Source organism: Pagrus pagrus (assembly GCF_965226575.1).
Source record: "Pagrus pagrus genome assembly, chromosome: 12".
In the NCBI taxonomy this organism is placed as follows: Eukaryota; Metazoa; Chordata; class Actinopteri; order Spariformes; family Sparidae; genus Pagrus; species Pagrus pagrus.
Window position 1 is genome coordinate 21474778 of NC_140196.1, and position 24695 is coordinate 21499472.

General features: G+C 42.8%; 3 protein-coding genes across 5 annotated transcripts; 2 read left to right on the forward strand and 1 right to left on the reverse strand.

Annotated features, from left to right (window-relative positions):
• The first annotated feature begins 1021 nt into the window (after nucleotides 1–1021).
• Nucleotides 1022–3697, forward strand: LOC311266413 (myocilin-like). Its single transcript, XM_084368766.1, has 3 exons — nucleotides 1022–1634; nucleotides 2040–2144; nucleotides 2232–3697. Exons 1-3 carry the CDS (start codon nucleotides 1157–1159, stop codon nucleotides 3032–3034), a joined length of 1386 nt encoding a protein of 461 aa, XP_084224892.1. The 5' UTR covers nucleotides 1022–1156; the 3' UTR covers nucleotides 3035–3697.
• Nucleotides 3698–4691: 994 nt separating this feature from the next.
• On the forward strand, nucleotides 4692–13230 carry LOC311266270 (peroxiredoxin-6-like). 3 transcript variants are annotated; one of them, XM_084368558.1, is made up of 7 exons: nucleotides 4692–4742; nucleotides 9480–9690; nucleotides 10344–10474; nucleotides 11072–11228; nucleotides 12075–12221; nucleotides 12351–12497; nucleotides 12561–13230. In XM_084368558.1, exons 2-7 carry the CDS (start codon nucleotides 9493–9495, stop codon nucleotides 12708–12710), a joined length of 930 nt encoding a protein of 309 aa, XP_084224684.1. In that variant the 5' UTR covers nucleotides 4692–4742; nucleotides 9480–9492; the 3' UTR covers nucleotides 12711–13230. The 3 variants fall into 3 exon arrangements, with proteins under 3 accessions (XP_084224684.1, XP_084224685.1, XP_084224686.1); XM_084368559.1 differs by having other exon boundaries at nucleotides 12582–13230; XM_084368560.1 differs by lacking the exons at nucleotides 4692–4742; nucleotides 9480–9690 and adding an exon at nucleotides 9705–9844.
• A 468-nt stretch (nucleotides 13231–13698) lies between these two features.
• Nucleotides 13699–24200, reverse strand: fggy (FGGY carbohydrate kinase domain containing). Its single transcript, XM_084368769.1, has 16 exons — nucleotides 24095–24200; nucleotides 23557–23749; nucleotides 22154–22265; nucleotides 21585–21736; nucleotides 21295–21383; nucleotides 20974–21089; nucleotides 20711–20839; nucleotides 19535–19638; nucleotides 19221–19328; nucleotides 18841–18902; nucleotides 18345–18507; nucleotides 17158–17232; nucleotides 16889–17009; nucleotides 16620–16714; nucleotides 15086–15147; nucleotides 13699–14211 (listed from the first exon to the last, which is right to left on the reverse strand). The coding sequence occupies exons 2-16, from the start codon at nucleotides 23737–23739 to the stop codon at nucleotides 14130–14132; spliced, it is 1653 nt and encodes a 550-aa protein (XP_084224895.1). The 5' UTR covers nucleotides 23740–23749; nucleotides 24095–24200; the 3' UTR covers nucleotides 13699–14129.
• Nucleotides 24201–24695: the final 495 nt, after the last annotated feature.

The following is a 24695-nucleotide window of genomic DNA, read 5'->3' on the forward strand; positions in this document are numbered from 1 at the left end:
CACAAAATAGAGATATGAGAAGATCCTTGGCTCAACATCAGCTCTTTAGTGTTGTCATTGTGACCATGATGCCATGCTAGTGTTAGCATTTACCATAAAGCACCACTATGGCTGGTGCTAGCCACTAGCATGGCTGTGTCTGAACCCTATAAAGACACTTATAAATGACAGCAGTTTTGGAGACTTGTCATTGCTGACTGTAGAGTCACACAACTAAATCTGATGCATTGCATTGTGGGATTAGCAGAAAGTAGTGTGCATGCCATGGACACAACTTCTTTTCATTTTTGAGGGCACTATGTAGTAGATCCATTTACAGACTGGCAACACAGTGCACTCAGTAGCAAATATCTAAACGTAGGGATGTTAGCATGTGGGGTTTATATGGGTTTGGTAGGAAGAAAGGAAGAGCAACCACATCACATGCCTATTTGTAACCAGACAACCAGCCTGTCCCTCTGTGCCAGACATCCTGTCCAGCTGTGGAGCAGGGAGACGGGCGGCAGTGTGTGGACCAGGTTGCCTTGCTGTTGAACCTGCTGAGTGAATGTTGGCGTGAGATTCCAAGATTCCTGCACCCTCACTCCCGAGCCTAAATTTCACCCCGTACCCAGGTCATAAACTGAGATTACGGTTAATCACATGGTGGTTTAATAGTAAAACTATGAGTTACGGAGGAAGTAAACAGCACAGCCAGTAGACACATAAAGAGATGCTGTACAGTCAAAACAACCTGCAGAGACATACCTACCGCTGGGACGCACTGAAAGAATTTTCTACAGGAAAAAACAAACATCAGATTGTGTACTTTTCCACTGATGCTGTGTGATTTCCACATTGTTTGTCGCTTTCAGCTCACCTCACCAAGAGGAAGACACACATGGACCTCTACACACACTCTGCACACCCTCTGGATATTTCCCTCCCTGTCACTCTCCTCGTCCCCTCCCACTCTCCGACAGTAAACTGTATAAATATCCTACTCTCAGCATCGCTGGGATTCAGAAACTGACCTGCACTGACCAGGGACACTTGGGTGAGAAGACACCAGCTAAAGAAAGAGAAAAAGAATAAAAATCAGGTGGAGACACTCTACTGAGCAGAAGATAAACAGTTGCATCCCTGCAGATTTTCACCAACCAGAATCGATTCTAACATGTGGCTCCAGGTGTTTTTCTTGTGTCTCTCCTGCTTGACTCTGCCCAGCCAAATCCAGGCCCAAGCCTCTCTACGCCGCGCCAATGACCAAGCCGGGCGCTGCCACTACACCTTCACCGTGGCCAGTCCAGAGGAGTCCAGCTGCACTGGAAGCAGCACAAATCCAGAGATGGATGGAGTCTTGTCCCGACTAACTCTGCTGGAGGCTTTGGTCAGCAGGCTCATAGCAGGAGAGGACGGAGGAGCCGGGGCTGGCATCGGAGCTAACGGTGAAGAGGCTCTCCAGGAGGCTTACACACAGGTTACAGGGGAGAAAAACCAGCTACAGCAGGACAAGGAGAGTCTGAACAGGCAGGTGCTGGAGCTGCAGAGGAGGCTGGACGAGCTGAGTCAGGAGGCAGAGAGCCTCAGGCAGAGACCCTGCAAGCAGACGCACACCTCGGGGGGAACGCAGCGTGAAAATAGACCTGCCAGTGGTATGTAGATCAGTGAGAAGGAAAACACACACAAATCTCAACTACTAAAAATGTGTTTGGGCGTTCAACAAGTACTCTTCTGGGGAAAGTGACAGGAAAATAAAGATATTTTTCTGTAAATGTTTGCTGTGTAAAAGTGTCCTGGGACAACAGGTCAGGTTGCAGTTAGCTGTCCCAGGTTGAGTAAGGGGATAGGAATTTACAACACAGACTCGTCTTTTACGGCTTTGTCACTCATGCACGTCTGTTTATGTGTGTGTGATCATTTTCAGGAGCGCAATAGCAGGGTTATAGAAGAAACCTGCTGTGCACATAAATGAGACACTTAGACTTTGATGTTGTCTGTGTCTAGTTTACTAGTAGTATATCCATAAATCGTTGTTTTCTTTGTGTTCTCTCTCAAAGACCCTGCATATGATTTGGGGAATGGTGCGTACCAGGAGATGAAGGCTGAGGTTACAGAGGTCCCAGCGTCCCACCTCATTCCTGAAGGGAATCACAACTTCACAGGTAAAGTTTGGGTTTTAGTGATGCTGATGTAGCTGCTCTTATTGGACAGATACCATGAAGTTTAAATCTCTTCATTTTCCTCTCCAGGCTGTGGAGAGATTCAGTCAGTGGGAGATCCTGTGGTGCACAGGAAGGCTGACAGTATCACAGGGAAGTACGGGGTGTGGCTGCAGGATCCCGAGCCCCAGGCCCCTTATAACACCAACAAGACAGTGTGGCGTATCGACACAGTAGGTAAAGATGTCCGTCAGCTCTTTGCGTATGAAGACATGGATCAGTTTGCCAAAGGCTTCCCCATGAAAGTCCTAGTCCTGCCAGAGCCTGTGGAGAGCACAGGGGCCACCATGTACCGCGGCTCCCTCTACTACCAGCGCAAACGCAGCCGTACCCTGATCCGTTACGACCTGGCATCAGAGAGCCTGGCCTCACGCCGTGACTTGCCTCACGCCGGCTACCACGGCCAACACCCTTACTCCTGGGGCGGCTACACTGACATCGACCTGGCGGCGGACGAGCAGGGCCTGTGGGCTATCTACAGCACAAGCAAGGCCAAGGGCGCAATCGTGATCTCCCAGCTGGACCCCGAGAGCCTGAAAGTGATGAAGAGCTGGGAGACCAACATCAGGAAGAACACAGTGGCAAATGCTTTCATGGTGTGCGGACGTCTGTACACAGTGGCCAGCTACACCGCGCCCAACACCACTGTCAACTATGAGTTCGACACGGCCACCGGCGTGGGGCGGGCTGTCGCCGTGCCATTCAAGAACAAGTACCGTTACAACAGCATGGTGGACTACAACCACGCCCAGAGGAAGCTGTACTCCTGGGACAACTTCCACATGGTCACCTATGACATCAGACTGGGCCGGGCCGGACATGGCAGCAGTTAAAGAGACACAGACAGAGAGAAACTGTAGTTTATAGAGCTGTGCTGGTGCAATGAGATGAAACATGTAATCATTTGCATTGTACTGAGCTCATCTATGTATTTTTGCATCATTAAAATCTATTTTTTCTATTCCTATTGTAAATAAGATCTATAATGGCAACAGACATATATTCAGAGAGCAGATTCATGTAGAGACACTGATGATCTCAGTCATCAGTACAGACAGAAATCATGGTTTAGGAAATCAATAATGATATTTTAAATATGTTTTTCCATCAGAAAACTGTTTTAAACACTGACATGATCTACGTTCGATGTAAAATCAGAGCAGGCGACATTAAAAAGGAACAGATGAACACAGAGTTACTTGAATGACAAACTTAATAATAAACTGTAGCAGTTGACCATTGAAAGTAATAAATGGCTAAATTGTAATAAGATCATTTTATATAGAATGTCTCCTTGTATTAAATAAATTACACATTTCTGGCATTTTGATTAAATACATTTTCTCATACCAGTATTTTGTATTTTATTTTGATATACTTGATGAGCAAATATTTGTAATTTGTATTTTTAAGCAGTTAAATTTAGAATTGTGAAATATTTTTGTTTTCTGTCACAAGATGCTCATGTTATTTAAGTTCTCAATAAAACATGTATAAAGTGACGCACCTGCTTCTTCTTGTTTGTATTATAATTTTTTGGCAATAATAACAAAGTCACATCTTTGTCTTTGTAATGATGAGCAGAAATGTAGTGCTGCCTGTTATTTATGGAAAGTGTATCAAGGCACACTGTATAGAGGCACACACAGGCATTATTCTGGTATTTGTTTAAGTTGATTTAATTTTTAACAAAATACATAATTTTTTCTCCACGATTCTCCATAATGCTTTTTTATTTACTTAGTTTGAGCCATGAATTAATTAAATGTAGAATATAATTACCCCAAAAACTAGGCTATCTGATAAAACTGGACATTTTGGACATTGCAATTAAAGCTTTATAACAATCCCAACATTTGTGTACACCCCTCTGATGGTAACTGTACAAACAGAAACATTGAACATGTGTAAGTAAAGTATAGTATAGTGTATAGTATATCCTATCTTCATGCAGCGAGCGTTCTCTTGTATGCTTGTCGTATGATGAATATATTAAATAATAAGTATGACATGTCTACTTTGTGTGTATCGTGAAGGGTTCTTCAGTACATTTACTCAATTGGCTGCATGAGGGCACCAAATATAGCAACTGTCTCTAACAATACCAGACTAAAAATATAGTAAGCCATTAAACTGAAGACCAGGTGTGGCCTATCACAGACCAAGCCAGTCACTGAGCTGACATTTTCATCAAAATATGCCAAAACTTAAGCCAATGTGTGTGTGAAGAGGCACTCAGCTCACTTACAGTAGCTTCATATTCAGATTCATTCACAGGCCCCAGCATCAAAACATGTGCTCCTCCATCTTGGCTCCTAAAATCCAGTACACGTACCTATCATGTTAAACTTTAACCAATTTTCTAAAATAAAATGAGAAACAGTTTCAACCGAACGTAATTTGTAGGCTGCACCATGTTATTAGCAGCGCAAAAAATCACCAGTTAATCACTATAGCAACAAAATGTGGCGGGAGAAATCCCCTCTGTCATGTAGCAGTCGGACATTGTGACAGGACCTCTTCAGAGCGACGCCACCTACTGTATGTATGAATAAGTACATACATGGTACATAAATGGACTGTTCTGTAAACTGTTATGTGGTTGTGTTAATGTCATGGTAAAGTCTGTGTTAAATGAGCCCCTTATGTAAATGACTGTTACTGGTGGTTAGTTAATTAGCCTTTGCTAATTTTAGCTGCAGATAGAGAGCCTTGTTGAATGTTAGCTAGCAATCAAGCTAGCATATTGTTGATGGGAGGCTTCGGTAAGACGCAAATTAAGGTGCTGCTATTATATGGGGCATCAATGAAACACTTACCCAACTGCAAAGCCTGCCTTTATGTAAGTAGGGAGGAGAAGAGATTAGGGCTTAAAGGTGCAATACGTAAGAATAAGCCACTTGTCAAATTCAAACTCAGAACTCAGATGTACTTCTACCTCCATCATATCATCATCAGCCAAGGTCATGACTGTTTCTTATAAGCTGCCCCTTGTAAACCCCTTCAACACTGTAAATACACTATAGTCAACAGAATGTATTTCACTGGTACCCCATATTAACAACACAGTGACACTCACCCCCTGTTAATTAAAGGAAGTTAACTGCTGAAGTTGTTACTTCAGTTTTTGCCATCTGAGGTTGTAGTTGACACCAAACACACATGCAAACTTCCCTGTATTGTGTCTGACAGATGGATAAGATTTAAGTACTGTGAGCAGTTTGTGCCTATATACGGTATACCTTAGTTGTCAGTATAAACACATGTCGAGTCTCTGTGTCCTGACCAGACTCTCCATATTAGTGTAAAACTCCTGAACCGTCCATGCTGTGACAAGCCGCCATATTCTTGTTGCACACTGCCCTCTGTGGACGACTGTTCGCACATGCAGTAATCACACAGTTTATTCTACTTTAGTCAAGCACTGGCAAAAGGCCTAGTCTGCTCGCTGGTTTATCAGTTTAACAGCAGAAACCACAAAAAAAAAAAAAAAACATCTGCATAGTTTAGTTTGGGATTTGCTGTGGTATGTTAAAGACGGTGGTTGGCAGCACAGTTAAAAACACTGTAAGAGGAGATGGGATGTATTATAATGACAGTCAGGAGACTCAGCAGCAGCAGCTGATGGAAACTTGGGGGAATGTGAGTTGACTCCCCCCCACCACTGTTCACACAGATACAGTGAACCCACTGTGGGTTGTTTCAGCTCATTTAAAAACCACATGCCCCTTAGGCGACATTGTGCCACCACATGCTGACATTAAAGTTCTTACTTTACCAGGAAGCAGTGTGTCTGTGTGACTTTCACACAGTAGATAAAACTTTCATATCCAGCCACAAACTCAGTCACTGTCTCAGTAGGATACAAAACTACATCTGCACATGGTACACAGTTAAGTTTAATTGGCTTTTTTATTAAAAAGGTGCTAATGAAATTCAGCTTCTGTTTCAGGATTGTCAATTAAGTCCATGCACGTCGACACCGTTGTGCAAACAAGCTGCATGTGAAAGCTACAACCCGTCAGTGACTATCCGAGCCTTCTGTTTCCACACTTCCTTCATTCTTTAAAGAGAGAACATAAAAATAAATAAACACATAAGAACTAGGGATGCACGATATGGATTTTTTTCAGCCAATACCGATAACTGATAATTACCTGCTTCTCAAAGCCGATACTGATCAACGATAATAACTTCACATTTTTGTAATTAAAATAAGTTCATAACCTGTAGTTTATGCACCCCAGAGGGTAAAAAGGATAAGATGTAGCGGACAAAGATGGACGATTTATTATTCATAGCTCTAATGACATTTATTGCGTTAAACTCAAACCAATACCCACTCCAGCGCCAACATGTGTGGCAAGGTGCATACCGCCACATACTGTACTGTGTGTAAGTGCTGCATTTGCTAAGTCATTTGGCTTTGTATTATCAGTTCTATTTATTGGCTATAATTTTATTATCTGCCGATAACCAAAAGTGTAAATTTTCTATTATCTGGCCACTAATTTATCGGTCTGATATATATCGTGCATCCCTAATAAGAACAGAAAAAGATAAACAAAAATAAAAGCATACTGAAGTAACTTTGATATAATCCAAAAACAAAGAAGTTACACTTTAATAACAGCAGGGAATTTCTGAATAACACACACTCATGCTACACATTTCCCCCCCAACACACACACACAGTTCGACCAAACCTAAAGTTTCCAATCTGCCATCCAGAGTCCACTATAAACCATGCTGAGTCTCTCTCTCAGTCGCATGAGCAGTAGGTCCTGCAGGCAGTCCCAGGTCACCCACAACCTCTCCACGAGACTGTACTGGCAGTAACCCATAGCCAGACCAAAGCCCACATCTGTCACATAGTGCCTGGCGAGCAGCAGCCGGGACAGGCTCACCAAGGCAGCCCAGCCCACCACCAGGACCCGCATGGAGGCCGTGTCCACCAGCTGGGCAAGAAGGAAGCGGGCGCACATGGCCGCCCGTGTGGCGTGGCCCGAGGGGAAGGAGTAGCGCTCCACGAAGAAGTTGGAGAGGATGTCAGAGCGGTTCTGGGTGGGCATGCGACGTCGGACCAGAGTCTTCACCAGTCTGACCAGCAGCAGGTCCAACAACAGAGCTGTGAGGAGCAGAGAGGACAGCAGAGGTGTCAGTTTGCATCACAAGCCGCATTATCATATCCTCAAACAGTGAGGGCTCACTTTATCTAGTTAAACATTTCCCCTCACAGCAAACTGTTTTTACTGTAATGGATTGTAGGAAATGAGCAGTTATGTCCCTCTGATTTACTTATCCATGACTCAGCATACAACTTTCTAACCAGGCACCCTTTGGAAACTACTGGCTTTACTGATGATTAATACATCACCTATGCTTTATAGATCAGTTATGAGCCAGTAACTGGAAGATCTCCTTTCTATTTGGTAATAATGTAGTTAGAAATGCTGGAAAAGAAAGCACCTTTAGCAAAGCAGGATAATTTCACAAACTGGCAACCCCAAAAATTGCTCTTATTAACAGCTTGTAACTGACCCGTAAAGCATCAGTAAATTCTTTGTTGACCATTAATGCCATTGGTTGCAATGTATTTATAAAGGTTGTCTTAAGGACCTTTAAAGGAACAGTTCACCCAAAAATGAAAATGTAGTCATTATCTTCTCACCCTCACGACGATGGAAAGCCGTGTGAAGTTTTGTAGTTCAGTACATTTCTGGAGCTTCACAGCAAAACCGCGCTGCAGCTTTCTCCTTAATGACTGAAGTAGATGGGGACTTGCTTCAGTGAATATTTGAGCTTCACAAAGGGTGTAAATAACATCTTTTTGAATTAATTTGGGATCCCGGGGCTCCGGAGACTTAGATTACAGCAGACAGCTTCTATGAAGCCACTTGTGTTTTTTTCTTTACATATTTAAAACAAGTCCCCATCTACTTCAGTTGTTTCGCAGAATGCTGCAGCTCTGTTTTCCTGTGAAGCTCCAGACGTGTTGTGGACTACGAAGTTTCACCTGACTTACTATCTACATGGTGGTGAGTAGATGATGACAGATAATAACTTATCCTTTAAGTTATTTCTGAACCCTTTAGATTTGACTTTGAACAAGAATAGAACGACGAATGCATAAAAAGTTTTCTTATGACATCACATTAAATCAAATGAGACCCTTCACCTCGTTATTTCCTCGGTTTGACTATGGCCCCATTATTTCCACACTTTCATCCTATAGGCCATCCAGTGCCAAAAATAGCTGTGGTATTCCGCCACTGCACACTACAGTAAAACAGCACAGGACTTGATCTCAGAGCTGTCCGTCAGCAAATATAATCTGCACGTGCAAATAAAGCTTCAGCCATAGATGCCATCAGCTGGGCTCAAAGGAGAAAACTTTCCATGGCTGCTGCTGCTGAGCGGTGACTGTTTCCCGCTCGGTCACGGGGACGCACAAACAGCCTGTAGCTCTACTATTATTTGACACTCGGGTGGACTGATGCGGCTTTGTGTTGTGCTATTTCGGAGCCGTTAACATTATGCAGCTCCACAAAGGCGCACTTAGATGTATGCGCTGCCAAAGGCTTCACTGTGGAGCTGGCACGAAGGTGCGCAATAACGCATCGGGTTCACCCGTGATAAATATAAAGGTGCGTGAATGATTAAGCAGGTTGACATTATTTTTTTATTTTTATTTTTTTGTCTTTCATTGAATTTGATATATTTCATATAAGAGTGATGCGTTCAGGAAAGATTCACAAAAAAGATTGTTTTTGTTTTTGAAGAGAGATTTTGTTATAGCCAAAATGTGAATATTAAAGGGGCATTATGTAGTTTTGGAGGAGAAATTCAAACTCAGAATTTTGCTGTGAATTTTAATGAGGTACTAATACAAACTAAGAAATGTTAATTTTTTTTCCATAAGTGAATAAACAAGCTGTTCTCAGAGGTCCGAGAACACTGTTTGAAGCTAGAAAGGTGGCAGGGTCCGCCACATACAAACAAAGTAACACAGTATGAACTTGTGTTGTTCTTTAAGGTCAGTTTGTTTACTCAGTCATGGAAACAGAGTTTGTTTATTTAGCTTAATTAGGCAATTAAAATTGCTTCCCCGAAACTACACAGTGCACCACATCTGTTGATCATGGGTTGCAGTTGTTAACTGAATAAAGCATCAAATGAAATTATAATTTGATTGCAGGAATCAAAGCCAACACTTACATTTATAACATTACTGAAGTCATTCTTGATAATCTGAATACCACACATTGTCTCACCCAGGGTCAGATTCAGCATGATCTCCTGCTCCTCCACACTCTCTCCCCGGACCAGAGTGTACACGGTGCCGATGAGCCACGGGATGACGTGCCCGGAGAACTCCACCAGCCGCACCAGGGGCCGTATGCTGCCCCATGGAGACTCCTCACAGGCGCACACCCCGAGCCGCTTGGACAGCCACAGATCTATGGCCAGCAGGAAGCGCAGCGTTATGGTGAATATCGGCTGGCTCAGACTGACGGTGAAGGCTTCACTTTGCGCACCGGGGGCGAAGTAAGAGCAGCTGGAGGCCCGGCGGCGGGCATGGCACTCAGACGATGCCCGGCTTCCACACGCCACTCCACGGCAACTATTCCGTCTGGACGCTGGTGAGGACATTTTCGTGTGTCTCGAGTGTCCTCAGTAATCTCCCCGCCCTTTCTTTATGGACCACCTGTGGCCTGTAAACACTTTAATCCTGCTGCGCTCCTTCGAAAAACATCCTGCAGACTGGAGAGTCCGGATACTGGGGTTAAGATGTCACCAGTACAGAACTGGACTGCTCTGGTCACGTGGCTCCATTTTCCTTCCCCATTAACTTATAATTAAACTAGAATGACTTTTACATCAATGGTGTACTTGTTTCTGTAGCTGTAGTCAATCTTAATGCTTACATGGCTTGATAATCCAGCGAAGAAGTGTTGCACTTTGATTAAAATGTCTCAATCTTCCGTGCGTAAATTGGTCATTTTGGAAATCTGGGGACGATTGCGCGTCAACACTCGAGCTGAACTGGTCCATTATATACCGCCACAGTATGCAAATGCAGCAGCCTGTTCACACTGAAGTTTCCGCCTCCTCTCTTCTCTCTTTCCTCTCTCCTCACAGCTGCTGAACAGACGCAACACCTCCACGGCCACACTGAATATGCCCGGACTGCTGCTCGGAGATGTATTTCCTGATTTCGAGGCGGAGAGCACCACCGGCGACATTAAACTCCACGAATTCCTCGGAGATTCGTAAGTAGACTTCTTGAACAAACTGTGGTTATTATTATTACTTTTGATTATTGATTTATGGATGTATCGACAATTCAGATCACACACACACACACACACATAGAGAGAGAGAGAGAGAGAGAGGGAGAGAGAGGGAGAGAGAAGTGCGTCCAGTTCCTGCTTTCTGACTTCTGCTTTACACCTTTGACTATCTGCCATCTAAACCTTTTAACCTGTAACAGGGGCCACTGGGGCCCATATCTGCATATGTCATTAATAATGTCATCTATAATGTGGTGGACAAATGGACACCTACTTTGCTAATTAGGTTAGGTTTCATAGATATGGCTGTTTAAAAGCTCTCCATCAGACAGAAATGAACTTTTGTTAAAGCAGGCCAGAGGTCAGACCTAAAAACCTCCATGTTGACGGAGCACAATCACATTGCTGACCCCATTAAATAAATCCCCTCCTGTTGTCATGTCTGTGACACACAGGTCACATCCTGTCACTTTGATGTCAAGCAGGCTGCAGGTTCAGTGTCATCCTGTTTGCGCAGCAGTACTGTAACCACAATATTAAGAGGAAACTGAGTCCAAATCTCTCTTTTCACTGCAGGTGGGGAATCCTGTTCTCCCACCCCAGAGACTTCACCCCGGTGTGCACCACAGAGCTGGGTCGAGCTGCCAGGCTCAGTTCAGAGTTCAGTAAGCGCGGCGTCAAACTGATCGCCCTGTCCGTCGACTGCCTGGAGGATCACCACGCCTGGACCAAGGTGTGACAGCATCTGTTTTTACGACACCACATCTGGACCTAGATGTCTTAAAATGCCTTTGTTTTTTTAACATGGAACACCTTTCCATCGCTTCAAGGGAAAGCTGGCAGCCAGAAAATACTGAATGTGAAATATTACAACCATTTCACACACACAGGCGCAGTTTAAAGGTGAAATGTGTCCGAATTTTTGTAGAAAACATGCTAAAATCAACCACAACTATCAGCAGAATATAAAGAATGAACAGTTGTGGGCCTTTTGTATTACACAGCTATCCACTGAAGTCATCATGCTAACCAGTTAGCCCTTAGTCCTTTGCATGCGCTGTAAACACCCAGTCCTGACTGCGAGCTGCACGGCTAACTGAGCTAACCAACTAACAGCAGCTACACTTAGCTGCTGTTAGCAGTCACTCTGGTGATGTGCTGCCCTGTATTTGCCTTGAGCATGAATTTGATAGGTGTCTGATTCCTACATATTGCACCTTTAAGTGGAAAACTGGATAAGATGGTCAGATGAAATTATGGAAGCAGTTACAGTTAAAGAAAAGCTCACAGTTGTGGGTTGTTAGGCAAGTTCAAATTAGTAAACTGCAGATCTCACCCATTTTCTTTGTGGTCCCATGCAGTGGTAGGTTTTATGTAATAATATGGTCATTGGAGAGAGGTATGGTAAATCTACATGTTGCCAACAGATAAGTGTAAATGGTTTAATGTAAGGGTTATTAGGCTCAGTGGGTGTAAATATTTGTTATATGAGAAATGTTGACTTCTGTAATTGATTTGACTTCTTCTGAATTGATACAGACACCTTGCTGACTCTGGGCTTGTGTATCTGTTCTAACAGGACATCCTGGCATACAACTGTGAGGACTCTACCTCCTCGCTGCCCTTTCCCATCATAGCCGACTGTAAACGGGAGCTGGCAGTGGCTCTGGGCATGCTGGACCCTGATGAGAAGGACAATGATGGCATGCCGCTCACTGCCCGCTGTGTAAGTCTTCACAGTCAAAATCTAATGCTCTTATTTTAGGGACTTAATATCTGATCTACTCTCATGCCCACAGAGAGCGACTATTAGCCCTCTCAGACTGCACCTCTCTGTCTGCCTGTGTGTGTTCAGGTGTTCATCATCGGCCCTGACAAAAGGCTCAAACTGTCGCTCCTCTACCCGGCAACCACCGGACGCAACTTCGATGAGATTTTGCGAGTGGTGGACTCACTCCAGCTCACGGCTCGGAAACGAGTGGCCACACCCGCCGACTGGAAGGTATGTCACATGTTGGCGACGGTCATTCAGCATAGAGACGTGAATAGACTTGCTCCCATGTAGAATAACCTTGTTTCTTTTCAGCCTGGAGAGTGTGTGATGGTCCCTCCCAGCATGTCCGAGGAGGAGGCTGCCTCTCTGTTCCCAACCGGCGTCTACACCAAAGAGCTGCCCTCCGGCAAGAAGTACCTGCGCTACACGCCCCAGCCATGAGCACGGGCAGGGACAGCACTGATATCCAACACTGAGACGGAATGAATTTTCTAAAGGGGGGTTGTTTTTGGAGATGGGAGCATATTTTTTCTTACTAAATGATATTTAAAAAACATTTAATATATGCAGAATGGCTGAAAAGCTTTCTATTTTGCAACTGTGATACTGTTGGGGTTAATACACTTGGATCATACTCATACTGTGTGTTTATTGTTTACCAGTGTACCTCTTATTTATTGGAACAATGCAAGAGGAAGTGTGTCAGTGCGAATGGTGTCATGGCCACAAAGGATGATGTGGTGAGAGTAAATAATGCTATTGTCATGCCTGTACTCTCATGTTATCTGACAGGTTTGTGCCATTAAACACAGTCAGTTACACTTTTTAAGAAAGACTGTACTTATTTTGGAATTGTGTAATTTTACATAAGAGATAACGATATCTTTGCAGTAGTTTTGCTTGGCCAAATTATTTAATTTCACTTTCATCTGTACTGTAATGGGATGTATTTGATGGAAAGAATTTCACTCGTGTGAGACAATAAAAACATGAAGGTTGCTCATTTTTTCCCATTATTTTTAGATTTAAGAATGATGTTTAGCAAACGATGAACTCCAGCAGTGAAATCGCTCTGACATGACTTCTGTTGGTTCTGTTCGGAGGCGGCTGTTAACTCAGCTGTGTAGGATTTGGCGTCCCCCCCTCCCACCGGGTCGGCGGCATCAGTGAAGAGCTTATCAACTTTGATCCTGGGAGCTGCTGGCTGCAGTGCAGTGCTGTGACCGGCAGACAGGAGAATTTAAGGACAGCAGGGGCCGGTCCATGAGCAGGAAATGGAAGAATAAGATAAAATACAGTGAGGCGAGAACAAAGGACAAGGTGTTTAAAAATGAATGAGTGTCACTACTGAGTTGTGCGTGTTAAATTATATATGAAAACACATTAGGCTGCAGTGACAGTGAAAGGCACGAGCACAGTTCTATTATTTTAATTATTTATTAGGAGCACATATGAAGTTGACTGTACTGTTTGACTTTGGATGGAGCTGAGGAGCCACGAGCAAGTCAATCCCCGAAATCTGTTAATGTCCCCACATTCACTCCTGCAACATGATTGCAGTTATTGCAGTTAGTAACAATTTGAGAAGTTAGCAGCCGTGGGGAAGCTCTGTCAGGTGGTTTGAAGTCTTATCTATGCAGCGGTCAAACGTTCAGAACCAACTTCACCGCCTGACAGACATTCACCCCTCAGAGAGCCGTTTTCCTTCAGGTTACTGAGAAGATTTCAAAACTGGACCATTATCAATACCAGGAAACGCAGCATGGCTCAGACTTGTGGTCTTGTTTCCAGTGTATGGATTCGTCATCACTATTACGTCAGAGAGAGTCGTTTCCAGGGCAGCCGTCTCCCACCGACGCCTCATCTCTGGTTCATGATGGCCTGGTACTCCCTCTGGTGGGCGAACAGTCGCAGGAACACCTTGTACTTTCTCTCATAGAAGCTGCAAAAAACATTAAAAATGCAGGAAATTAAGCCACAGATTTGATGCACAGTACTGTACATGTCAGTTTCCATTGTAATAACATGCAGACTTCATGAGGTTCTCCAATAACAGGGCCTTGATCTTGAGGAAATAATAAATACATTGTGGTTGCACCTTAAATGAATGAAATCATTTTACAAAGCAATCTTTATCTACGAGTCATGTCAATTATTATTATATTCGCACATCTAACCGACTCAAATGCAGGCGTGTTGGAAAATGTCACTTCAGTCTTGAAAAAAGGAAGAACCTGCCGGGTTTTCATCTCAAAATGAATACACTGTGATGACGAGCAGAGCAGCGTGCGGGATGTTTTTCAATACATTTACAAGCAATGCACTTTGCTTCACATTCACAGAGGACCGAGGGCATCACAGGAAGAGTCAAAGCAACAAATAGTAAAAAATTTTATTCACAAGCGACTAATTGTACAATGAAAATAGGCATAAATAAGTTAAGTTATTAATCTATAAATAGACTAAATTAAAGTGATTCATTATTTTACATATTATTAGCAATAAAAAGGGGAATTATAACAAGAGTCTAGATTTTTTAAAGTACATTTTTTATTCATGAATTTTATAATATAATCTAAAATAATGTATTTATGTGTTATATTGTTTTTGTAAATCCCTTTTGAATTTGAGAACTTTATTGGTAGAAAAACATTTCAAGGTTGTTCAAAGGTTGAATGAGTAGCCGACCTTTTCTTTGATTAAAAAAACGTTGCTGTGTTGCACTCTTGTTAAACTATCATATATATTTAATCCATACTTGTTACTTTTCCACTAACTTTCACCAAATGTTTGAAATAAAATTCTGTTTCTCTCACCTCTGGAGTTCACGGTCAGGCTGAACAACTTTCCCCACTTTTGCCATTTTCTCCATCGCCTCCTAAAACATAAATTGGAAAGACAAATATCATTTAATAAATCATGTTACGCACATTCAGTTTCAGGCCTGCCTTGACCTACTTATGGTATTAACACAAGCCAAGTGCAGCGGTTTCGCTGTAGCTGACTTTATGACTAATGCAGTGAAGGGCCTCTCTGCTGTCTAAACCTACGAAATCCAGCCAGTTGACTGTGTGCAGCTCAGAGGATCAGACACAACAACTGCCGGCTGTAGTTATGGCTGAAAATGGGTTGACAGGTGCAGCCTAGTCCAAACAATAACGTCTTATTTTTAGTAGATCTGGATTAAAGGCTTGCCGCTCTCTTGTGCTATGAACTCTGGTGCTGAGACACCAAGCGATGAGAGCTCGACCTCGCAAAAGATTAATCATCGCTTTATATCTTTAAATGCATGGCGACTGAAGCAATCAGAGCCGTGCACTTAATACTTATTGTGTGTTGGTTCCCACCAGCAGGTGGAGGCATTGAGTCAGTGATTATAAGCTCTGTGCTGTGTGCATGGCATACAAAACAAGAAGATTGCAACATGCTAAATAAGTTGCAAAATATATTTTGTTTAAAGGGGCATGCCACCAGTTTTACTCAGTTCACTCTTCATGAGGAGAACTACTCTGGAAACAAATGTAGACTGTCTTCTGTGGCTCAGATGGAGCTTCTGAGTTTGTTTATTATTATTATTATTATTATTATTTTCATTATGGATTTAGCTTGGGACTTGAGACAGTGCGCCTGCATTACAAACTGGAGGTGTCTGTTTTGGAAGAAGAAGGCATTAAAAAGACAGGGGCAGTCTGACTGAAGAGGCTATCCTGTCAGGAAGTACAGGGTCTAATGTCATAATATAATATACTACTTAACTAGCAGTTAATTTGCATTTTGGAGATTTGTCAAATTGGGAAACTTTTCTATTTCCTTTTATTTCTATTTTTAGCTGTAACTGTAACATTTAAAAGATATACAGCTAAACACGGAGGTCAGCGACATCTTGGACTAACTGCTAGTTTTGGGTAAACTCAAGCTGCCGTTTCTTAAGTCTGTTACCCGACAGGTCAATCAGGCCACCAACCTAACATTAGTGAAAAAGTTGATGAAGAGATATGAAAGCATCACACCGGCATTTTATATGATTGAGATGTAAACACTTTGAAATAACATGGAGAAAAAAGACAGTTTGACTGTGTGTAAGCTAGTGTGTGATGCAGGGGTTTTCTACCAGGAAGTAACTGTAAACAAACATTTTCTTTAGTTCTTAACTATTTATTCCACTTGCATGAAATAGCAACGCATATTCCCACCGTGACTATTCATGGAGCTTGTGTTTGAAAGCACACATCAATACTGCTGATTATCAGGGGCAATTTCAACCCCAGAATCATAAAGCCTTTTCTGTCTGAGCCACTGTCAGCTTTATGACCTAGTTTACATACCATATGTGTTTGTGTGTCACTCTACCTGTATACTGCTGTAGTCCTGTGATGCACATGCACCCAGGACTGCTGCTCCTATTAACACAGCCTCCATCTGGTCGGGCAACACCACAGGCAATCCTGAAAAGAACAATAATGGAAAAAGTTAAACTGGCCTCCACGGGAGATACTGTGAAACAACACTGTTTCACAACAATATGTAAGGTTCATCAGAAACTTAAAACTTCTTGTAAGCATTATTTGATATTTCTGGGTGAAATTAAACTGTCAGCATCCGTTGTAAGTATTGTGTACCTGTGGCATTGGCGTGAATCTGTACAAACAGGGGGTTTTTGCTCAACCCGCCACAAAGGAAGAGGGTTCTGATGTCATGTCCTGCTTCTCTCATAGCGTCCAGAATATGAAGCGTACCAAGCTGAAACCAGAGAGGAAGACACGAGAGGAATCAGCTTACAAGTAAACAAAAGCAACCTTCATTTGTACCAAAAGGTACTAGGATGTCAGACGGAGACTCAGAGGAAGTCATTTGAGACTTAGAGACAAATAAAACACAGCGGACTCACAGCAAGGGCCTGCACAGTGGCCAAATAGAGCAGGGCCAAGTCATCCAAGGTTTGGGAGAGTGAAAGTCCGATCATCTGCAAAACAGTAATGACTCATTCATTCATGAATGTCTCAGGGCTGAATTGTAAGAGTCACCAACGAACGGGTTGATGAAAGCAAAGTCATTGAGGATCTGGTTTCTCAAATCACCAGTGATTCAGATGAAAACAATATTCATCAGTTCTCTGCTCTCTGGCTTCCTGGAACTACAGATATGGCCGAACAAAAATTAGCTTTCTGAACACAGAAATCAATTCAGTGGTTCAACTGTGGTCTTAAACTCTGACGCACCTACATTTTAATACAACGTTTACTCTTTGCACTGACGCTGAAGTTAGTAAAAACTGCAGTCAGTGCAATAACACAAATCTGAAATCTGTGATATGTTGTTATGCAATAAGAACTGACCCTGGACCCGACTCCGGTGCTGTTCAATTAGCTGCAAGCTAACTATATTATGAATTGATTTTTTTAGCACAATAGTTCAGCATTTTGTAAAAATACAGTTATTCTGGTTGTTTCCAAGATAAGCTTATCTTAGCTTATCTTAGCAAGTGGAGGGAGAGGACAACAGATACACTGACTCTGTCCAAAATTAAAAAATTCTAATGAACCCTACTTAGTAACAAGTCAAATGAAGAAGAAGATGAACACAGGTTAAAAACAACTTAAAAATAAAGTAAACTATTGGTTATTGCATCGATATTGGCCATGAGAAGTAGGTAATTATTGGTTATCGGTATCGGCTGAAAACAAAACACATCCTGCATTTCTAGGTTTTAGGGGACAGTGGTATAGCTTGGCTAACTGTTCCCCTCTTCGTCCAGCCTCTATGCTAAGCTAGGCTTATGGCTTATGTTGAGTAAAGTAAATCTAACACAGTCAACAAGCACCTTCCTTGGAAGCATACAAGTTACTTCACATCATTTTTGTGCTCGACTTCTTATGATTCTATTATTATTATTTTTCTACCAAAATGCAAAGAAAGAACTAAAATGGACCATATAACTATTTAATATACTTAAAAGTTAGAGTGTCTGCAATGACCACTTCACTTCTCAAGGTTATTGCTATAAATAAACTTAAAAACCCATATATCAATAATATGTAATCTTATAAGTTGAAGCTTCGACTGATGTTCCCTCACCATGCCCTTCAAGGTGGGGTCAGCCAGGGGCGACCTGTTCCCGTGGAAGTCCGGCCAGACGTGCAGACCGGAGCCCAGCAGGTCCACAGCGGAACGATCGTTAGCCATTGAACTCAGGTGGCTGTTCAGGTAGTTGTAGATGTTCTTGCCAGCGGAGGGAAGACTGGGAACAACAACAGTGTACAAATGAAGAACCCAGTCTGATGAAATAACATGTTGTAACACATTTAACATGTCAAGGCAGGAAAAGCACAGACGTCACTAATAACATGTTCCAGTAAAACATTAACAAAACACCAGCATCTTTGTTTCAATCTTAGTGAATGTTAAGAAAATCAAACAATTAAAACATGAATGACTTTATTTGTACACACAACCTCACTGAGCACGTAATCTTCCAAAAGCTTACTGAATATTATTAATCATCAGCTGAACAGGGAGGACAGCTGTGCTAAAACAGTTTTTGGGAAGTGCAGCGCTAAATGCATCAGCTGACCTCTGCCGGGCCTGTTCCTGGAGCTGGGCGTATGCAGCGTGGCCCTTCACCATGTGGTCGATCTGAGGGAGTGCAGAGAGAAATGATTAAACAGGGAGGATTAAAGATGACGCAGCTGATGAGATAACTGCTGAGTATCTTCATGATAAATTATTTCCAACTATCGATTAAACACTGCATCTACAAAACACTATCATAAATCACAAAGCAGCAAATGTTGGACATTTTTGCTTAAAATACGACGGACACGATTTAACGATTGTCAACTAGATCTCAAATAGTTGGAAACTCGTTTTTTCTTTTAATCTCATAACTGAACAATCATTACAGCTCTAGCCTCCCTGCATACAGGCTTCTGAAGAGCTCGACGGTGGACTCACCAGCCTTCCTGTCGCACTCTGTCCCCCCTCGTTGAGCCACATGTCAGGCACCATGGCGGACAGGCAGGGCCCCCACACTCCGGGCACAAACAGAGGCTGCTCACTGATCTGATGCACATGAAGGTAAAAGGTGTGATGTTTTAGTTAGCGTTGTATATCACATTAACAAGGAGAACGGGGATGGCACCATTAGCCATTACTGTGGCCCTGTCATTGTACTAAAGGGAAATATCCATGTTACTTAGCACATCAGAATAGTGTCTGCTTTCATAAAACTTCACTAAAATGCACAGCAGGAAACATAATCCACTCACCGCCATGTGACAGGTTGATGTCCCACAGATCATCGCCATGCGTGTGGTGATTGGCTGGTCCTCACAGGGCAAGTGAAAGCCTTTTACGTCTGCACCTATCACGCCTGGGAAATTACAGATTTTAAATCAGATTTGATCAACATCAGTACTTTTTATTTCGCAGGGGAGAAAACACCAGATACATAATACAGAGTTAACAAAACTCCCGTTCGAGCCCCGTCAGGGACCGATCACAATGATTTGTAGATCAAAAGCTTTAAATCCTTCTGATGTGCTTCTCTAACCTTCACATGAGATTCAGCAGTGACACTAACTGCTGGAATAATGTTTGTCAAGCTGGTTTCGGTTTGAGGTGGAAGGTTCATCTATAGCTGGTGTACATCACTGTGACATGAACGACGACTGAAAGTGCAGAGCGTTTTAACCTCTGACTGATGCAACAATGTGTGATGGGCAGAGGTCACAGCCAGAGGCCGGAGGTGAAAGTTCACGAGCAGTTTGTCTCCAAGAACAAAACCAGATGGTCAGGATGGACGGATCTGCTGCTGCTGCCGCCCTGAAGCTAACAAAGTGCTCACAGATACAGTACACAAGCATGAAAAAGTCATGTTTAAAACAGGCACCTGTTTGTTGCCCAAAATATTAAAGCTGGGAGAGCTTTGGTGGGCTCATGCGTCAGTTCTAGTCAGGGATGTTTCTCATACTTCATCCCCCTCGTGTATCCTGACTCCTGTTAGCTATCGAACAAGGCAAAAATGCCAAATGATGGTTTTGGTGAAGCCCTGTCCTTTCATTCAGCACCACGATCAGGTCAAAATCAGGTCAACTCATTTGTGAAAAAGAAATCTAAAAAATGACGATGAAATGACACTGTCAATTACCTCAGAGAATGCTTTTAGGAAAATTCATTGGCTCTGTTCGGGGGCATGCCTGAGGTCGAAATTTTTAGACTTGCTGTTTATATTTACATTCCCACTGAGATTGAAATGTTGTGTTCAAGGAGCCCCTGACCTTCTCTTGCACCACAGTTGAAAATAGTGGTTAAAAGTTTATATTTTAAAACCTCTCAAAGTCGTGTGGAATCTGCAAAGTGACTGTACCTAGTGCACCTTTGAAAAATATAGATATATTTGGCAGAATAACACTGATTCAAAAACAAGTTTAATGATGTAATACCGAGGCCTCCAGCGTGAGCATCTATGAGGGAAGCACCGACCGCAGTTCCTGGGCCCAAACCCAAATCTGCGGCTGCCTCTTGGGTGAGGCCGTCTCCCAGCGGGCTCCCTGGAGGACACGTCACACTGCCTGGATGTGGGAAAACAGCACAGCCTTAATAACAGATGAGGTGTCATAACATAAAGATCATAACATGGACGCTCTGAAGTTTCTAAGCAACATTTGTTAAGCATCTTGGAAGCCTGTTTGTAAATGTCTTCTACCTATTTTGGAGGCGTTGTTTTCCAGGAGATCCTCGAGTCCGATGCTCGTCCAGAAACTGGCATCCCATCCCTCTGGAGGGCAGTACGTCCATTTACAAACCAGAGTGCATAAAGATCTGTGACGATGCAGAATAGTATTGTAACATGTATCATAACTTATCAGGTACATAATGTATATTAAGCACAGCACAGCATGAGTCAGTCACATAAACAGTAACTGAAGGCCACAGTATCAAAAACAGTTTGTCCATGATAAGACACAATGACAAGGAATGACCCCTCCTCACACAGTCCCGGTGATCATCGTTAAACAAAGCTCACCGTGTCAAAGAGCCTGTTGCCTTCCAAGACAGGAAGTCTGGAAGGTCAAAGAAGTGAGCGGCTTTGTTCCAGCAGCTTTCCTTTAGATTCTGGTTTTAAAAAAATTGGACAAGAGAAACGCGTGCTTGTGTGAAGAATAACAGATCATACATGTACTGACAGAGACCCTGACAACGAACCAGGAGGTGTGTGAGGCTGAAAGACTTCTAAAACAACACCAGGCACATGCTGACCGGCCAATAAAACATATAGAGATCAGCGGTCCTGTGGTGACCTTGCTCACCTCTCACCTCTTTGAGCCAGAGCAGCTTAGGGGGTTGCATCTCTGGTGACATGACCCCTCCCACCCTGTTCAGGACCCTGTGGCCGGTGTTCGTTATACAAGCGGCCTGCTCTTCAGCACGGTGGTCCATCCACATCACCACGTTCCTCTGTCTGTCACCTGGGGAAGCAAAATGTAAACAAAATATGCCAAGTGGCAGATACTGCATGGACTGAACACCCCAAGTGTAATTCTAAGATTGAAACTGGTTTACTAAGAGACGATAAATAAATCTGCCCTGATAGAAATGTGACATCTAGACAGTATAATTAGTTATTTAGCTTGAGTACCTGGGTCCTGACCCCTGTGTCCACCTTGCTTAATTGAAAACAACATGAGCCCCACCCATCTCCATCTCCCAGGGTTCTGCACTGTAGCTGACCCTGACCTCTGACCTGGCTGTGGAGGAGGGGAGTTTAGCTTCAGGGATCAATAAAGTATCCCATTACATTAGACTAAAACAACTCAACAAAGCGCTCCAAAAAATCCATTCTAGTAAAATATTTACAACCGGAAAAATTCGTTGACTTGACTTACCATCCTGACTGACTGGCACAGGCTGGAAGCTTTGGTCCAAAACCACTAGAGAGCAAGTGGCATCAAAGCCGATCCCTCGTACCTGACTCCTCTCCACATTTTGGGTAACTCTCTGGAACAGATCAAATAGAGCTTGAAAAATCCCATTGGGTCAGAGCTTTTACACATGAGTCTGTGGAGCGATTGTACGAGGGTGCGTATGAATACATTAACAGGCACTGCGTGTGTTACACTGACATGATTGCATTGTCACTGTGATTTTCACACAGATGTCCTCTCAGCCAGTAAATCCACACCAGGTGTTAAACCCCAGAGAGTACCTGAACAGTTGCCAGGGGGTACAGGGTAAGAAAAATTATTAAGTAGCTCAATACATTTGAAAATAGGACGCATTATGCTGTCCGAATTTTGAATATGTGAAGTTTAGTTAATCTACTGTCACAAAAAACAGTAATACTAGTAATACTGACTGTACAGTGAACACCTCCCACCGACCTGAGGCTGCTGATGTCTCAAAAGATCTCTGCTGCCATTGAGAACGCATTAAAGTTAGCAAGTTAGCACGTAAGTTAAAAAAGCTAAAAGTAGTGGAGTGACTTTTACTCTTTTTTACTAAGAATGAATAAAAGTAAAGACTATTTTAAGATTAAAGTAATGATTAAAGTATGAATGATAAAGTAATGTCAGAATATAAGCTAAATGTAATGAATAAAAAGTTGAAAAAGCTAAAAGTAAATAGCCATAATTAGCAAACAGTTGGAATAATTAGCTGGAAGTATAGTATTAACTCTTAACAGCAGATATTATTATGTTATGTTATGTTATTATATATGTATGTTGGTCAGAGAGACGAAAACAAGGAAAAAAGGAAGTAATGGTTAACTTTAACTATTGAAATAATCAATTGAAATTGTTAAGATAAATAGATAAGGTTGAGATATTGGCTAAATGTATTAGCTTCTGGACCAACAGTTGAAATAATAGCTACAAGTAATGGATAACATTTTTAATTGTGAGCCAAGAGTAATGAATAAACAGATGAAATATTAGCTAAAGGCAGGTAATGGGGAACAGTTGAGATAGTTAGCTAGCTAAGAGTAAAGTATACAGCTGAAATATTGGCTAAATGTATTAGCTTCTGGACAAACAGTTGAGCTAATAGCTAACAGTAATGGACAAACTGTTGACATTGTGTAAGTCCCTCCACAGGAAGGCAAACACAACATAAACAGTCACAACTCAGATGTATGGAAGAATAATGTTACACACATCCACTGTTCTGTTGTGTTACGTCACATACACTTGTAACATGTCTGTGATGGAGCACTTAAATCATCTGATGTGTGTGTTAATAAAAGGCTGGACCACACACACACACACACACTGCTCTGAGCTCACCACACCTTCACAACCGAGCAGCACTTCTCCCAGATCTCAGCCGAGGACTGGACGTAGTGGTCGGCCTGAGGCTCCCAGATGCTGATGGGCTCCTCTGCGGTGCTCTGCAGCAGGCCGGCCCTGGTCACCAGCGCGGCCCTCACACTGGCAGTGCCCACGTCCACTCCCACATAGTAGACCTCCGCCATGAGGGGCGAGCTGAATGTAAAGCAGGGGGAGCAGAGGGTCCGAGGGCTGATTATTAACCAGGCTACACTGCCGCTGTCAATATTTAATAGACTGTTTCGAAATAGATGCGCATTAACACAGATATTACCGCACGTACACGCACATAAACCATTAAATACATGTGCTTATGACTGGTAATCATTCTCTGCCTTATCAGACACAGTTCATCCACAGCTGAACACCACAACACAACGGGAGAGATAAAGACCCCCCGCACAAGATTTGAAGAGAAAAACAGCTCAAAAGCTCACAGCAAACCTTATAAAAACAGGGAGGACATGTGCACATCTGCTAGAACAATATCTGCGAACTTACCGGCGGGTCAAAATCTTATTTCAGCGGACGAAACATCACTTTTGAGTTTCTGTGGGCGCACTTTGAGCTAGAGGCTGTGGTTGCGACGGAACGCGAAAGAGGCCAAAAAGGGCAAAGTCGAATATTTCAACCGAGCGGTGTGAAGCCAGAAACAAGACAGGCAGGATCATAAATGAGCTATTTAACCTGTCTGTCCGACAGTCCTCTGGTGGCTGCTTGTCTTTTCAGAGTCCGAGTTCTTCGAGGACTGCTAGGCCATGAAAAAAACACACTGCAACACAGAATCAGCCCAAATCTTCACATACATACATTATTGTGGGAGATAGGAATGTCATGTAATAGCATGTGTCTCTGAAAACAGAAACATTTTCCACTTTTATAGAGACTTCCAACAAGAGCATCATATAAGTATATTCTAGGCTGGATCACAGGGTCCTGGGGCAAAAAATAGCACAGCGGGGCCCCATATCTCCAGGGCCCCCAAAAGCCCTGTGTTCACTGCCTAATGACGTGTAGGCCTACATTATTTTATAATATTGGAAATTATGACAAAAATAACTGAATATCAGTTCCAATAATCAATCACTCTTCCTACGGACGA

Excerpts from the sequence above, each read along its gene's own strand:
- LOC311266270 (XM_084368558.1), top strand. The coding sequence starts at position 9,493 with ATGATCTCCTGCTCCTCCACACTCTCTCCCCGGACCAGAGTGTACACG. Across the intron at positions 10,475-11,071 it reads CACGAATTCCTCGGAGATTC|GTGGGGAATCCTGTTCTCCC; the intron begins GTAAGTAGACTT and ends TTTTCACTGCAG. Across the intron at positions 11,229-12,074 it reads ATCACCACGCCTGGACCAAG|GACATCCTGGCATACAACTG; the intron begins GTGTGACAGCAT and ends CTGTTCTAACAG.
- fggy (XM_084368769.1), bottom strand. The coding sequence starts at position 23,739 with ATGGCGGAGGTCTACTATGTGGGAGTGGACGTGGGCACTGCCAGTGTG. Across the intron at positions 19,329-19,534 it reads CATCAACCTGTCACATGGCG|ATCAGTGAGCAGCCTCTGTT; the intron begins GTGAGTGGATTA and ends CATGTGCATCAG. Across the intron at positions 18,903-19,220 it reads AGAGTGCGACAGGAAGGCTG|ATCGACCACATGGTGAAGGG; the intron begins GTGAGTCCACCG and ends GCACTCCCTCAG.
- LOC311266413 (XM_084368766.1), top strand. The coding sequence starts at position 1,157 with ATGTGGCTCCAGGTGTTTTTCTTGTGTCTCTCCTGCTTGACTCTGCCC. Across the intron at positions 1,635-2,039 it reads TGAAAATAGACCTGCCAGTG|ACCCTGCATATGATTTGGGG; the intron begins GTATGTAGATCA and ends TCTCTCTCAAAG. Across the intron at positions 2,145-2,231 it reads AGGGAATCACAACTTCACAG|GCTGTGGAGAGATTCAGTCA; the intron begins GTAAAGTTTGGG and ends TTTCCTCTCCAG.